The 13,214-nt window shown below is 46.8% G+C and overlaps 5 protein-coding genes across 5 annotated transcripts; 3 read left to right on the forward strand and 2 right to left on the reverse strand.

Annotated features, from left to right (window-relative positions):
* Nucleotides 1-82: 82 nt before the first annotated feature.
* Nucleotides 83-529, forward strand: N7484_008152 (type II toxin-antitoxin system death-on-curing family toxin; the record flags this gene model as incomplete). The annotated part of the gene is made up of 1 exon (XM_057118539.1): nucleotides 83-529. The coding sequence occupies one exon, from the start codon at nucleotides 83-85 to the stop codon at nucleotides 527-529; it is 447 nt and encodes a 148-aa protein (XP_056971574.1).
* A 2,393-nt stretch (nucleotides 530-2,922) lies between these two features.
* On the reverse strand, nucleotides 2,923-4,667 carry N7484_008153 (uncharacterized protein; the record flags this gene model as incomplete). The annotated part of the gene is made up of 2 exons (XM_057118540.1): nucleotides 2,923-2,991; nucleotides 3,036-4,667. 2 exons carry the CDS (start codon nucleotides 4,665-4,667, stop codon nucleotides 2,923-2,925), a joined length of 1,701 nt encoding a protein of 566 aa, XP_056971575.1.
* A 1,629-nt stretch (nucleotides 4,668-6,296) lies between these two features.
* Nucleotides 6,297-6,694, reverse strand: N7484_008154 (uncharacterized protein; the record flags this gene model as incomplete). Its single annotated transcript, XM_057118541.1, has 2 exons — nucleotides 6,297-6,407; nucleotides 6,467-6,694. The coding sequence occupies 2 exons, from the start codon at nucleotides 6,692-6,694 to the stop codon at nucleotides 6,297-6,299; spliced, it is 339 nt and encodes a 112-aa protein (XP_056971576.1).
* Nucleotides 6,695-8,270: 1,576 nt separating this feature from the next.
* On the forward strand, nucleotides 8,271-10,530 carry N7484_008155 (uncharacterized protein; the record flags this gene model as incomplete). Its single annotated transcript, XM_057118542.1, has 7 exons — nucleotides 8,271-8,297; nucleotides 8,354-8,404; nucleotides 8,457-8,648; nucleotides 8,703-8,756; nucleotides 8,804-8,954; nucleotides 9,008-10,163; nucleotides 10,218-10,530. The coding sequence occupies 7 exons, from the start codon at nucleotides 8,271-8,273 to the stop codon at nucleotides 10,528-10,530; spliced, it is 1,944 nt and encodes a 647-aa protein (XP_056971577.1).
* A 624-nt stretch (nucleotides 10,531-11,154) lies between these two features.
* N7484_008156 (ferric reductase family protein) lies at nucleotides 11,155-12,948 on the forward strand (the record flags this gene model as incomplete). The annotated part of the gene is made up of 5 exons (XM_057118543.1): nucleotides 11,155-11,643; nucleotides 11,697-12,432; nucleotides 12,485-12,552; nucleotides 12,607-12,796; nucleotides 12,848-12,948. 5 exons carry the CDS (start codon nucleotides 11,155-11,157, stop codon nucleotides 12,946-12,948), a joined length of 1,584 nt encoding a protein of 527 aa, XP_056971578.1.
* Nucleotides 12,949-13,214: the final 266 nt, after the last annotated feature.

Raw genomic sequence — 13,214 nt, forward strand, 5'->3', positions numbered from 1 at the left:
CATTTCACTGCTGGGCACCTCAAAAGTAGTCAATTGAACAGACAACTCCTGCTCTTGTCATATGTTTCGGCCAGATGACAGAATGCTCCGATTCTTGACAGTCTCCCAAATCCAGCGATTGCATGCAAGATTTGTCGCTGCGAATAGTGTTCCAGCCCAGCCAAGCATGCTGGAATCTGCAGTTCACTCGCCGATGAACATGAAGCATTACGCGAAGGTGGAAGACGTCTTCCAGCTGGCTGCAAATCTTGCGGAGAAAATAATGAAGAACCATGCGTTTCAGGATGGGAACAAACGCACTGCCTTGCTGGCCGCCGACATGTTCCTGAAAATCAATGGCTACTACCTTCAGAAAGTACCACTCGCGGAGGATATTAATAACAAAGGGCTAGCAGATGCCCACGTCGCCGTCGTTACCAATCAGTGGACTGCCGAACAGCTGGGAAACTATTACAGATCTGTGGCAGCTCCACTTGGACCAGTCACTGCAGAAGTCATGGAGTACAGGAGCTCAGCCACCGAGTACTAGCTTCGTACGCCATCAGCATTCATTTTTCAATGGCTTCTGAACCACGAGAAACACGTGCCGATTTTGTATTCTCCCTTTTCTTGGAGGCAGTGGAAGAATTTCCTGGTCATGTACACATTTATTTGAGTGTTTTCATTATCTTGGCCGGGTTAAGGTAGTCTTGTGTACGTCAAGCATTCCTTGAGACGCACATTAAGAATTACATGTATCAAGTGGTGCATGAAGCTCGTGCGATTTTGCGGGTAGATGTGAAGACGATTATCTTCAATTATTATCCTCAGGCAATAACCTGGCTCCTTTATCCTTTAAGCTTTCGTCCAAGTTGTAGTCGCATGTCGTAAATTGGTACCCCATCATCCCCAGTCTCGCAGTCTCTCAGTCTCGTTTAGAAGAATTCTTGACATAGTCGTAGGGAAAGCAATCTGGAGTCACATATTCCTCAATTGGCGGAGAACGGTTTCCAGGTGCCGCCCAGAAGCGCTGGCGTCCTCAGCAAACTTTGCTAGATAAACATGATGGATCAGTATACTGAAGGACCCGGGAGTGGGCCGATATCGAGGCCTACCATCAACAGTCCCATCCAAAACTATCTCGTGCATCTTTCCACTCAAATACAAAGTTGCAGAGCTTGTATTTGACTCTGTCTGACGAGGCATGTCACTTGGAACATAGAGGCGGGGATAACTCGATGATCCTGGCAGCGAGAACAAAGTATTAACGACGGCTGTATGAAACCCAGGCGACTCGATGACCGACCGAACCCAAAATATTGCGAATCATGGAAAAATTTGATTTTACATCTACTTTCAGCGCTAGCCGCTGAAGGTGATGCAAAGGGGCTGGCAGCACGAATTGCAGTACCAACCCCTGGATCAATCAAAACAAAGGTCTCCCCCGGATTTCCAACAATTATAGATACTTTCCTGGAGGCTACCTTGCCGCTTGGATCATAGTCGATGAAGTCTGTTGTGACTCGATGGAAGTATCGCGTGAAACGAGCGCTTTTGAGGCCGTGCAAAGAAGGGAATGGCAGAGAGGCGCAACGAAACATTACGGATCGGACTCTTTTGATTTAAGTCATTAGTCAGACAACTATTGTGTTCGAGGTTGAGGTGTATGATGAGCTGAAAATTGATAATAGGTTATCGGTAGTTGTAGCATACACAAGGGTAGAAGGCTTGACAGATTCAACTTACCCGATGGCTTTCGATGCCACCCTGAACTTCACCCGGGACGGAAAAACATACCTGCGGATTAGCGATTCGGGGTAATTCCGCTGACCACATTTTATTAATCGGTAGGATATGTTTGAACGTCGTTGTTACGGAACAGACTAGTACAGGTATGGCCAATCGAGAGTTTGAGAGTCAAATACTTTCGAGGATGCAGAATAAATAGGGGGCCAGGCTTAGGAAGGCCGTTGAGAGCCATACAAATAATTTGGAACCCGATTTTTCACCCTGATATTTACGTCAATTCGGTCTACGGGATTTGTTTTACTGGTTGGAACGCCCTCATTGCCAGACGAGGTATCCTCAGTTTTCGAGTGTGAATTAGTTCTGAAACTAATATTATCTAGTTAACTATATCAAACGCCGTAAGCTGATCACATTTACATACGTCCGTCTACGCCAACCCAACGCCAAAAGGAAGATAATTCCACATATGAGACAAAGCTTCAAAAAGCAAGCAGGCGATTTCCGGGCATATCCATCCACTCGTGAAGGTGGCTCTGGGCTACACCGGATACCGCCTCGGTGTTAAAGGCTTGCCAAACTTGAAGTGGAGCAGTCTTTTGAGACGCCGTGGCTGCACACTTTTCCCACTTTTGTACAGACTGCCGGGTAAAAGCTTGAGGAAATTGGCCCGTTGTCAACAAGTGAACTACCGCCGCATCAAGTGCAGGGTAGGGTTTGACAATATGCGGTTGATCGTTGAGTACATACGCAACCAATGCATCCAGGGAAAAGTGGGTATTATTTCTGCATCTCAGTCAGCTACAGCCAATTTGTTTTCCCCAAAATAATCGCACTCACATTTTCTTCGCCGCTTCCCTACTACATCGCAGGAGAAAGCTTGGGCCGAAGAATCGGACACACCACCACCAATACTCCCCAATTCGTTTATTATTGTGAAAGGACTTCTTCATTTTTCTTTTCTCCAGCCCCGACAGCCCACTTGTGTGGCACAGATTGTTAGTGGCTGTTTGTTTGAGAGCAGTCACCGCAGTGCCGTGTCTTCTTTCGCATTCAATTTCTCTTTCGTACAACAGAAAGAGAAGAACCCTCGAAACAAGCAGCCTCAAGTACTGCATCTCGTCTTCATTCTGCAACGTCACCAGATAGCTTATGAGCCCGGCGCGATCAGGCGGCGAGTTCGTGCGCGAGGTCTTGTTAATCTTCCAAGTTGCCCCATTCCAGAAGCCAGAAGTGAACCAGTGCCGGGAATGTTGTTCCAAAAATCTTGAAAAGTCAGGCATGAGAAGATGGTCACCTGTTCTACGTACTTGAGATCTCTCCCTTTCAGTGAGTGTTGAAAATGTTACGTCCAAGGGGCTGGGTTCCTGCGTCGCAGTGTGGTCCGCAGGCTCGGGAAGAGGACTTCCAGGACACGAACTGAGTGAAGACAAGTCATCACTAATGACCAGATCTTCGTCATCAGCCAATAAGGAAGACTGGGATGCCGCTGCCTGTATGCTGCAATTAGGTAAGGCGGAATTAGGGCTTGCTCTCCTTGCTTTTGGGTCATCAGCTTCTGGAGTGCGCTTTCGTTTGCGGTTCTTGCTATGCCCAACCCCTACATCATCATCGGTCTGACGAGATGCAGGCGAAATGGTATTAGTAGAACAGGTAGGAGGCACGACTGATGCAAGTGCGAGTTCTGAAACAGCGGCATCTGTAACAGGGCCGTCTCCGGGTTGAGAGTCTTCGGGTGATTCTCCGACTCGTGCTGGTGTCTTCGGCTCAGTTTCCGAGTTCAAATTAGGTATATCAGAAGAGTCCTTCAAAAATTCATAGGCATCTTCCAAAATGGACTCTATTTCTTTGTCTCCTAGATCGTCTTCAGTCGCAAAGGTGGGATTATGGTCACGCTCGAGATCGGGATGAAAGTCCTTTAGGACTTCAAAAAAAGGGCGAGTTTGTCCAGTAGAGGCCAAATTCGATGCATTAGGAGCGCTCTCTGTGTTTCCGCAAGCAGAATTATCCGCGGATGACGCTGGAGAGCATGGCAAGAGAACTTTCTGCTTGGCCGTCTCGCTCGGAGAAAAACTCGCATGGGACTCGATGCGTTCATCTGCTGGGAAAGGTGTTGCTGGCGAATCTGATCCGGGTGTAGGATAGGCATGAGTGGGGTTAAGAATGGGGGTCTCTTCACGTGCACGCGAAGATTCATTCCAAAATTTATTGCTCTCTGCAAGTGCTCCTCCTGGCCCATCTATTTCCATTTCATCTGGTTCTTCCGACACAGCACCTACAGAATCATCACAAGGCGAAGTAGCAGTTGAGACACCAACATCTGACCATTCAGGGCTATCTTCGGAGGTTGATTTAGACGCTGTTTGGGGGACGACTTGTTCCCTCTCTGTGCTCATATGACATTGTCTTCCAACCCCATAGGCTGCAGTCGCCTTGGCATGTGAATTCTGTGCATTCAGGTCCAACACATTGTAGCCAGTAGTAGCATGATCCGAAGGTACTGGAGTGGACCTGGCTTTCGCAGAAATTCCAACGGCAGTGGAGCCTGCGCGTATGGTTGAGAGGTTGACAGCATTGATCGCTGAGATCTCCAGAATCAGACCAGTATTGTCAGGCTTTGCTGCTTGGATTGAGAGGAGCGCAAAATCAAACTCATTCGGCACATGGCTGCCAGATTGTGTCGAAGTGTCTACACTGTTGTCGAGGTTGTCGAGGTTGTCAAGGTTGTCGAGAGCTTGCGTTTGCTTTTCTGATAAATCGTGGATTCTCCGTTCGTTTTCATTCGTCACCGGTATTGGGAGATGGTCTAGTTGTCCTTCAATACCAGGCAACTCTGGTATCCCAGTTCGATCTGACTGCGGCGTTGTGGACGGTAGGGTCGGGCCCGTATCTCTTGCACTGGCTTCCCGATGACCTGGGATATTCCACTCATTAGCATCCATCGTCCAGGAAAGCGAACGAAAGCATGTCCCACCTGTTTGGTGAGAAATAGCTGATACATTTGCTCTTTCACAGAATAAATCATTTCCAACAGCGACGTCATCGAGGCAAGGCGCAAACACCCGAACTCGCTCGTAAAGGTGGACGACCTCGTCATGGGAAAGGGTCGACAATACATCGTGACAGAATGCAAAAACCTGTATGAACTAAAGATCGATTAGGTGCGCTCATTGGAGGTTTGCGAACGAGCTTGGGTACAACGTACCATATCATCTGTCTGTCGAGAGCGATAGTATTCGAGATATTCTCCATCCTGCTTCTTCTGAACGGGCACGTGAGTATAGTGGCAGCTTGCGTTGCAACCAAACTCACCTTAACTAAGAACGTGACGTTTACCATTTCCACGGGAAGTTGGCATGGAGGAATGGAGCTTGAGAGTCAGAAGATAGGTGTTGGTATCTGGGTAGCTCGAAAGACAACGAAAATTGAGCTGGCGGCAAAGACCAGAGTGGCAGCCGGGCTAGCGGCATAATCCAGGCCTATAGTCCCTCAACATTCTGCTCGGAAATTGATCAATTGATCAATTGATCAATTTCATCAATTCCATGGCGCGGAAAACCCAGCGACCCTTGACCCATGGCGACCTATTGTGTCATATACGGAGATGAATCTAGCAAGAGCATCTTTGTTGAACAGAAGAAGCGATAGTGCTAGCAATGGTGTCCCGCATTTAATCATGTTGATCAAGACGGTGGAAAAGATGGGATTTCATTTTTCACCAGTGAACGGGAAATTGAGGGGTTTAACAACGCCCCGGTCAAGCCGTGTTAGTCAGCGACGGGCAATAACCAAATTAAGAAATAGCGGTCAGCCGGTCAACCAGGCGAATGGTTAACTCCAAAACACCAAATACCGTAAAAATAAGATCAAAGATAACTGAACCTAGTTACTTGCATGATTGATACTATGACCGGCAGAGGGACGCCAACATATGCATATGTATTCGGAGATGCCTCCCGCTACCACCTTAAGCAATTGCGGGCAATACGGTCGAACTGCTGGCCATCTTTCCACGGAAAAGAAAAACAATTGAGGACATGATATTTCTGTCTAGCCCATCTTATCAAGACATCTTACATTGGACGCATGAAAATTTACAAAGTACCTGCATGCAGCTCTCCAAACTCGATAAGTTAACTGGCCTCAAAGTTGGAACATTATGTAAGCTGTCTTGATCAAGACAGCTTACATAATGTTTCCAGTTCTTCCCCACCCCGTAACGAAGACCACGGTGTGGCACTGTAATTACTGTATTTCATGGTCAATAAGCCGCATCTTGTCTCTATATTTGATATAATATGCTACTATAGCTGGTACAGTATCTTCAACGCGGACCAATCATACGCGAAACTCATTGCCACCCTTGCTTTCCCTCGCGACTACCAACACAGATTCATTCTGACTACTAGGCGTAAATTAATCACCCGGCCTAAGCACTGTGCCTGTGATGCAGATTCTGGCGCCTTCAGTCACCTCGAGGACGATACAAATTAGTACCCATGTATATGACTGTTGTGTCGATACCTGCCAGTAATATTTCGGCCGAGGTGATTGCGTCTGCACTGTTCTCGTCAATCTTCGCTTTTGGAACAAGCTGCCCCATCCGGGTGTTCTGGTGGAGACTCGTCTTCATGGGGTAAACAATCTACGGACTCCCGAATTGGACGGGGATAGCAGAATTCCTATAGATATTTAGACGTTATGATTCAGTTGAGATTAACATAAATGCAACATGAAGTACCAGGTTGGATAAGTCTTTCAGCCATTGATCATCTGTAGATGAATCAAGGATATATATCTGTCCGGTTTTTCGAATACGGACAGCCACGAAGATATCGGATTCGCATTCGAAGACAAATTCCTTTGCCTTCTTAAATAAGCTTTGCTTACGTCGGTTCCGTTGTTGCACCTTTGCACGAGAACTGTTTAACTGACGTTTCTTTACCCATGTGAGCTTTTTGGACGCCATTAATGAAAGGTACCACAAGAAGAAGATTTTTCTGAAGAATTTGTCTAATTCGAGACCACGAAGTGTTTTAAATATCACTTGGCGGCCCTTCGGGGCACTAGCACCATTCATACCTCAGTGAGCTCTACCGCAGGGAAATCTCCGCAGGGGAACCCTCGTTGGTAATCCATTCTTATTTAAAAGGAGTTTCGATTTTCGCAAAGCACTCTTGAATATGCGCCCATTTTCTCCCTTTTACTTTTTTGATTTACATTAAATCTCGGGTATCGTGAGGCATAGATGCAGACAAAAATTATGCTGTTGCCGCTGGTGGCACCCGAGCCGCTATTCCCATGCAGGGTGGTATATTGCTATCAACATGACTCGCTTTTTTGAAAAGCAAATTGATTTATCCAGGCAGGACGCCAAGCCGGCGAGGTTGCCTTGATCCACCGCATCTTTACTCCGGTAGCCATTGGTCTTGTACATCTGGCTGAAATAGTTATATGGGTATGATCTTATCATGGCGAATTCGATTATCGCAGCATTATCTCGCTTGAAGCTTCCGCAACACAGATCGAAAGACTCCCGAGCATCCAGGATGAGCGTGGTCAAACATGGTGATGGGCAAGTATTCCTTGAATTTCCTTTCCTTTTATTCCATGTTGAGAAATTATCAGTTTCCGTCGCAGAATTTCTTAAACACTACCTGCAAGAGTCTGATAAAGTCGACTTGCATCTGGGTATCAAGCTGTCAAAATGGAATACCAGCCAAATTAGGAAATGATTGCCTTCATTGATCAGGAACAATTTGAGAGACGGACGCTTGGTTTTCGGGGTTTTGCTTGCTTCTTATTTGTATGCCTCGTAGTTATCTCTCAGGGAGCATCATAGCTCAGAAACTATACTATATCTCGTCGGAGACCCTCTCGTTTTAGGTTACTTAGGCAGTTGCTGTGCCGCTTTTCTCAAAAGTGCAAGTATAGAGCCATTACGTCAGCCTCCTGGACTGGCGTCTCCAACCGTCGGTCGCCTTTGCACACTTCTCACCCCTGGAGTTCCCCACAGGGTGAGAAACCCAGAAAAATTGATATTTTCTTTTTCTTTTTCTTCAGATAAACCATTTTGGATCTGTTTCGATTTCTTTCAGGCAGTCTTGAATCATTTTCAGGGCTTACGCTTCCTCACCCTGGAGTTCCCCACAGGGTGAGAAAATACCTACGCACTGCTGGACGGACGCGTCGATCATGGCCTCTGGTGGGGCAAGTGCTGCACTGGGCGTGGTAAGGTGCGGCTTCTAGAGTGCGTCGTTTCATGTCCTTGTAGGAACCCTCAATTTTTGGCGGAGGGCCAATTTCATTGCTTCCCTTTAAGATGGCGTTGGTTTCCTTCCCTCCCGTCTCTCCCCCTCTTTCCACTCTTTCCTGGTTTGCGTTCCACCCAAATCCAGTTCGTTTTGCGCTTATTCTTTCGTTGCTCGCTAAACGATGTTCTCTCATTGAATATATTTGACCTTTTCGCGTGGTCAACAATTACTCATCTTACTTATCTCGTTTCTCTCGCATTTCAACGGTGTGCTGTGAGCTGGTCTCACAAGATGGCCTTCCTTGCAGTCGGCCTCCAGGTGAGTATTTCTAAGGTTCAAGGTGCGCTCGCGAACTCGCTCACCACATTTAAAAGTCTTTTCCTCAGGAAGTCGAGCCAGAATGGGACGATAATGCATGTTCCGAAGTTAGTGAACTCTTGTTGTTATTTCCCTTGAATGACGCTCATTGAAGTCCAGCTGGTCAATCGGCTTGGCAAGAAGTTAGAAAAGATCGCCCAAATGGATGAATTCCAAAAGGCATGGGTTCTTTCACGTGCTAAACAAGGGGGGTTTCTCAAATGGCACGAACTGGCAAATTCCCGAGAATCGATCATATTGTCAAACCGAAATGCTTGCCAGACAGCTCTCTCATTCGTGGTTACTTTCAAAGTGAGCTCATTCTCGAAGGCCCCCACGACCCCTAATTGCTCATACATATAATAGAAATGTGGCTTGCCGATGAGTCCTGTTGTCCCGTGGGAGAGCTATTCTCCCGATGTAAGTTGGCCAATTCATACGTACAACTGTCTGCTCACTATTCATAGTTTATTCGTGCCTTGGGGTACGACCTAGACGAGTTCCGGGGACTAAGGAAACCCCAGAGGGATGATGTTGCACTCGGACTTATTTTCGCAGGTTTTGTGGGAAATTTTGAAGTGCAGGAAAGCCTACAAGAGACCATTTCATCACGTTTAGGTACGTCATCCACTTCATCAAATATTCGGTCATGATCTAATGGTGTATTGGAGATGTGCGCGATGCAGATATGACACAACTCGCCACTTCACCCCCTCCTTCTCCTCCGAGCGACGTGATTAGCCCAAATCCTTCGACTGGCTCACCAAACATCCAGCTCAAAGTAGGTTCGAGCAGCATGCCCAGTGGTGGTGACTATCCGGGAAGCGAGATTGATAAGCTTCTGAGGCCTATGCAGCTGAATTCCCTGACAAGCTTCCCAGCATCCAACCCTATGAATGGTTTACACAGTGATTGGACGTTATTCCCATCAGATGGAAATCTAAGAAGAAACATGTCTTCGACGGCTGGTATGGATGATATCGGCGGCCCGTTGGTACGATCCGACACAACGTCCCCAGAAACAGTTTCCACTCCTGGACTTGACGGAGGACCTTCCTGCTATTCCACCCCCTCTACTATATGCGTTGAAACCCCACTAATGGCGGAGCAACTGGATTTTTCTGGATTTGGGGCCACTTCTCCAACCAAACCGGCTGAGACGAACAGCTCGGATCAGACCATCCTTTGCTTGCTGCGTTCATGCAAAGTGCCCATTAGGCGTGCTCGCCGAGCTCAATGTTCCAGTGAACCATTGGAGAGTTCATGCAAAGTGTCCATCAGGCGTGCTCGCCGAGCTCGATGTTCCAGTGCACCATTAGAGAGTCTCAATGATCAACGAATTGTGAGAATTCTAGAGGTAGACTCTTTGCTTGTCGCCCAGGACCCCGGTAAGGCGCTGAGGCCCCTCTTGGACAAGTGGGATATAAACAAGTCACTTGATCTGCCAGCACTTGGATTGCCCTCGCGATGGAAAGGAATACAAGCAGCTGTAGATTATCTTCGACTGCTAGATGCTGGCCCTAAAAAGTCCGGCTTGGATTCCATCGCGGAGCGACTGGGACACGTCCTGCTTTTCCTCAATTACAAGGAACTTTGTAAGAATCCCGAGAAAAACTCTCGGTTACCTGGAAAGACCCAAACGACCTCTGTTCTGGAATCCATTCTTGATTGCTACACTGACGATTCTCGTTTATCCAATCCACGGCAATCTCGGCGCAATAGGATAACTACTTATCATCTCCGACGAGGCAAATGGTGGTGGAGGCTTGCGGGTAATTATGGAATCGGCTTATTCTTAACCGCCGACAGTTCCTTAATGGAAAAAATGTAGGTTTTTTTGCAGTTAACCTTGGCATGGCAGGACTGACTCTGATATTTTAGGTGCAATTATACGTTTATCGAGCCTCAAATTGATGTTCTCGTGACTTTGACTTTAAACACCCGCCCGGGAAGCATTCGCATACTCAATGCATTAGAGTCTGTTGTCAAATCGCTGGTGTTTGCGAATATTAGAGATGACCTGCGGCCAGTCATCCTCGATGAAAAGGATGGTCTGCTTGGAAAACAGAATTTGGCAAAAGCCTGGGCAGAGGATAAAAGGGCATTTGCGTCCCAACAAATCGAACTCCCTTGGGCTTTAGTGAATTCAAAAGCGAATGCCGAGCAGGGAATGACGGGTTTTTCCGACAGCTAACGTAGTACTAACCTGGCATCTGCATAGTTGCCCTTTAGAGGACAAAATTTGTCGGATACACTGTTGTCTTGATTTTTGAAGTTTTACGATATACCGTAAAGAGTGTTTATTTCATTATTGGTTCGAATTAATTTTAGTATTTAAATCAGCATTGTGACGATTATAATTGACTTAATTCTGCTTTTGGCTCCTTCGCCGCCCTGGCTCGAGTAGTTAGTTATAGTTCACCTCCTCTCACTTTCAGGCATGTGATGGCAGCACCTCTTGTTCAGTGATCCTTCCAAGTAAGGCGTAGACGAGCAGAATATACGTGCAGATATTAGAATACAATAACGCTTCGCGAATGAAGACTTCTTTGACATGGTACTATTACATGTCTTGTGAACAATACAACAATACTGTAATAGAGGATTCTTATTCGACCCAAGGCGATGCAGTCTGCGAATCATGTTCGGCTTGGCCCCTGCGGGTTGCCGCAGCGCCGAAGCACTGCGGCCGCAGCAGGACCATCCATCCTCAGTGGATTGCTAACATACATAATCCCATCTTTCCTTTCAAATTATACATTTTCATTTCTTAGCTATTTGGTTGTTTACTCTTCTTGAAAAAAAACCAACTCGGATTATGAACATACTAGCCATTTATGCAATTGCCGCGGGCGGCTTTTGTATAGCTCTCTTTCTGATTCAGACTCGCTCTATCCTCATCAACTGCACGGAATCCTTTTCGGTCCTACTATATCGGCACCTTATTCTCCCTGTTGTCATAAGTCGACACCGAGTCTGCGGTCCATGGACCCGAGCCGGAGTACTCGTCCACATCTCATATATCGCCATCAACATAGCTCTCGTATTTTTTCGGACTGATTCACTTGTGGACGCCGGCCGCCGGGCAGGCGAGCTGGCTCTGATAAACACTATCTTCCCTCTTTCAGGTGCTCATCTCAGCTACATAGCTGAACTACTTGGGATTACCTGGCGCACCTGTTGCAAAATCCATCGTGCAACAGGCTGGATGACTGTAATCCTACTGTCATTCCACGTTATTGCCGAGGCACAAAGCAAGAATTTCAGTTTTTCCTTGGTTGAAAGTCGAAACCTGCTCACCATGATTGTATTCCTCCTCTCCCCAGGCCAAACCTATTCCAACGTAGCTGACAGTGATAGGGTGCTATCTCAATAGGTGTACTTGCTCTGTTATCTTTTCCATATTTTCGTGGGTGGTCTTACGAATTCTTCCTAAGAGGCCACCAATTACTCTCTGTTACATTTGTATACGGTACCTGGCGGCATCTTTCGAAGCATGGAGGGTCAGCAAAACTGTATATCTATATCGCCGTTGGCATTTTGGGGCTGACTACATGTTTGGAGTTCGTGATGCTTTTGTATCGAAACGGGCTATTTTCAGGAAGCGGTGCCCCTCGAGCTCTTGTATCATTCACAGTCAGTGAATCCGAAACAGGACGTGCCGATGTGACGGCTGCGCAAATCCAACTTATCCTGCCCCGACCAATACAAGTAGAACCAGGCCAATACATCAACCTTTGGATCCCCTCAGTTAGTATAGGGTCTTGGATGCAGACACATCCTTTTACAGTCACATCTTGGTCGAGGCGGAGACAAGATACCCTGAAGCTTCTGGTGCAGCCCCGCCATGGCTTTTCTGGGAATTTGGTCCGCCACGGCAGCTTAGGCGTGAAGACCTCTATATCATTCCTGGCCTTGTTTACTGGACCCCATGGGATCACCGAGAATACAGATCACTACGAAACGGTCTTACTAGTCACGAGTGGTTTTGGAATTGCGGCATCGATCCCCTATCTCAAGAAAATGATCCACGGGTATAATACATGCATCTCCCATGTTCGCCGATTGCACTTGGTCTGGCAGATTGAGACTATTGGTCAGTCATACTTTGTGAATTCAGTCATTGGGAACTAGCTAAGACAAAGCAGAAACGGTGATGGCAGCCGAGGAGTTACTCAATGATCTCCTTGATGATGACGTCATCGACAAGGGCTATGTAGGAGAATTTCTTCCAAATCTCTGTATGTAACTCTAACGGAAATGGTCTTAGATACTCAGTATATCCATCTATGTGGAGCATGGCCTTGCAAAAAACAAAACGCTTCTTGGAAAACATGAGAGATTATGCTATTATCAGGGAGTACCGGACTATCGCAGCATCGTGTCCACCGAGGCTTCTGGAAGTCAGATAGAGAGGCTAGCGAATATCCCGGACGAGCCAGGCCGGGCACTAGTAATGGGTAAGGCCATTCGCACACGATTCGTCATATATTTCTAACAACTTTGGCAAGTTTCCGCGAATAACAACGTCAGAGATCACATACGGCAGGTCGTCAAAGGCTACTTGCATCAGGGTGTTCAGTTTTCAGAGCTAGAGTACCAGCCTGACTAAGGACGAGATAAACGATCCGCTCAAAGTTAAGCAGATATCTGAACGGCACGATGAAATACGCAATAACTATATTTGTCTTCGCAAATTGGCTACTGAACAGCCTTTAACTTAGGAAATCAAGTTTTCGCACTATCTGAGATTATTTTGTCTTCCTCTCGACGTTTCTGACAGGGCTTGACTGCCAAATATGCATATACGCTAATTCCTTTTAATGTTGCAGGTAGATAATATCGAGATGTGGGTAGAGCAAATATGTCATCGCTGCA

The sequence above is a fragment of the Penicillium longicatenatum genome, assembly GCF_028827895.1.
Source record: "Penicillium longicatenatum strain IBT 33135 chromosome Unknown contig_4_segment0_segment0, whole genome shotgun sequence".
Classification (NCBI taxonomy): domain Eukaryota; kingdom Fungi; phylum Ascomycota; class Eurotiomycetes; order Eurotiales; family Aspergillaceae; genus Penicillium; species Penicillium longicatenatum.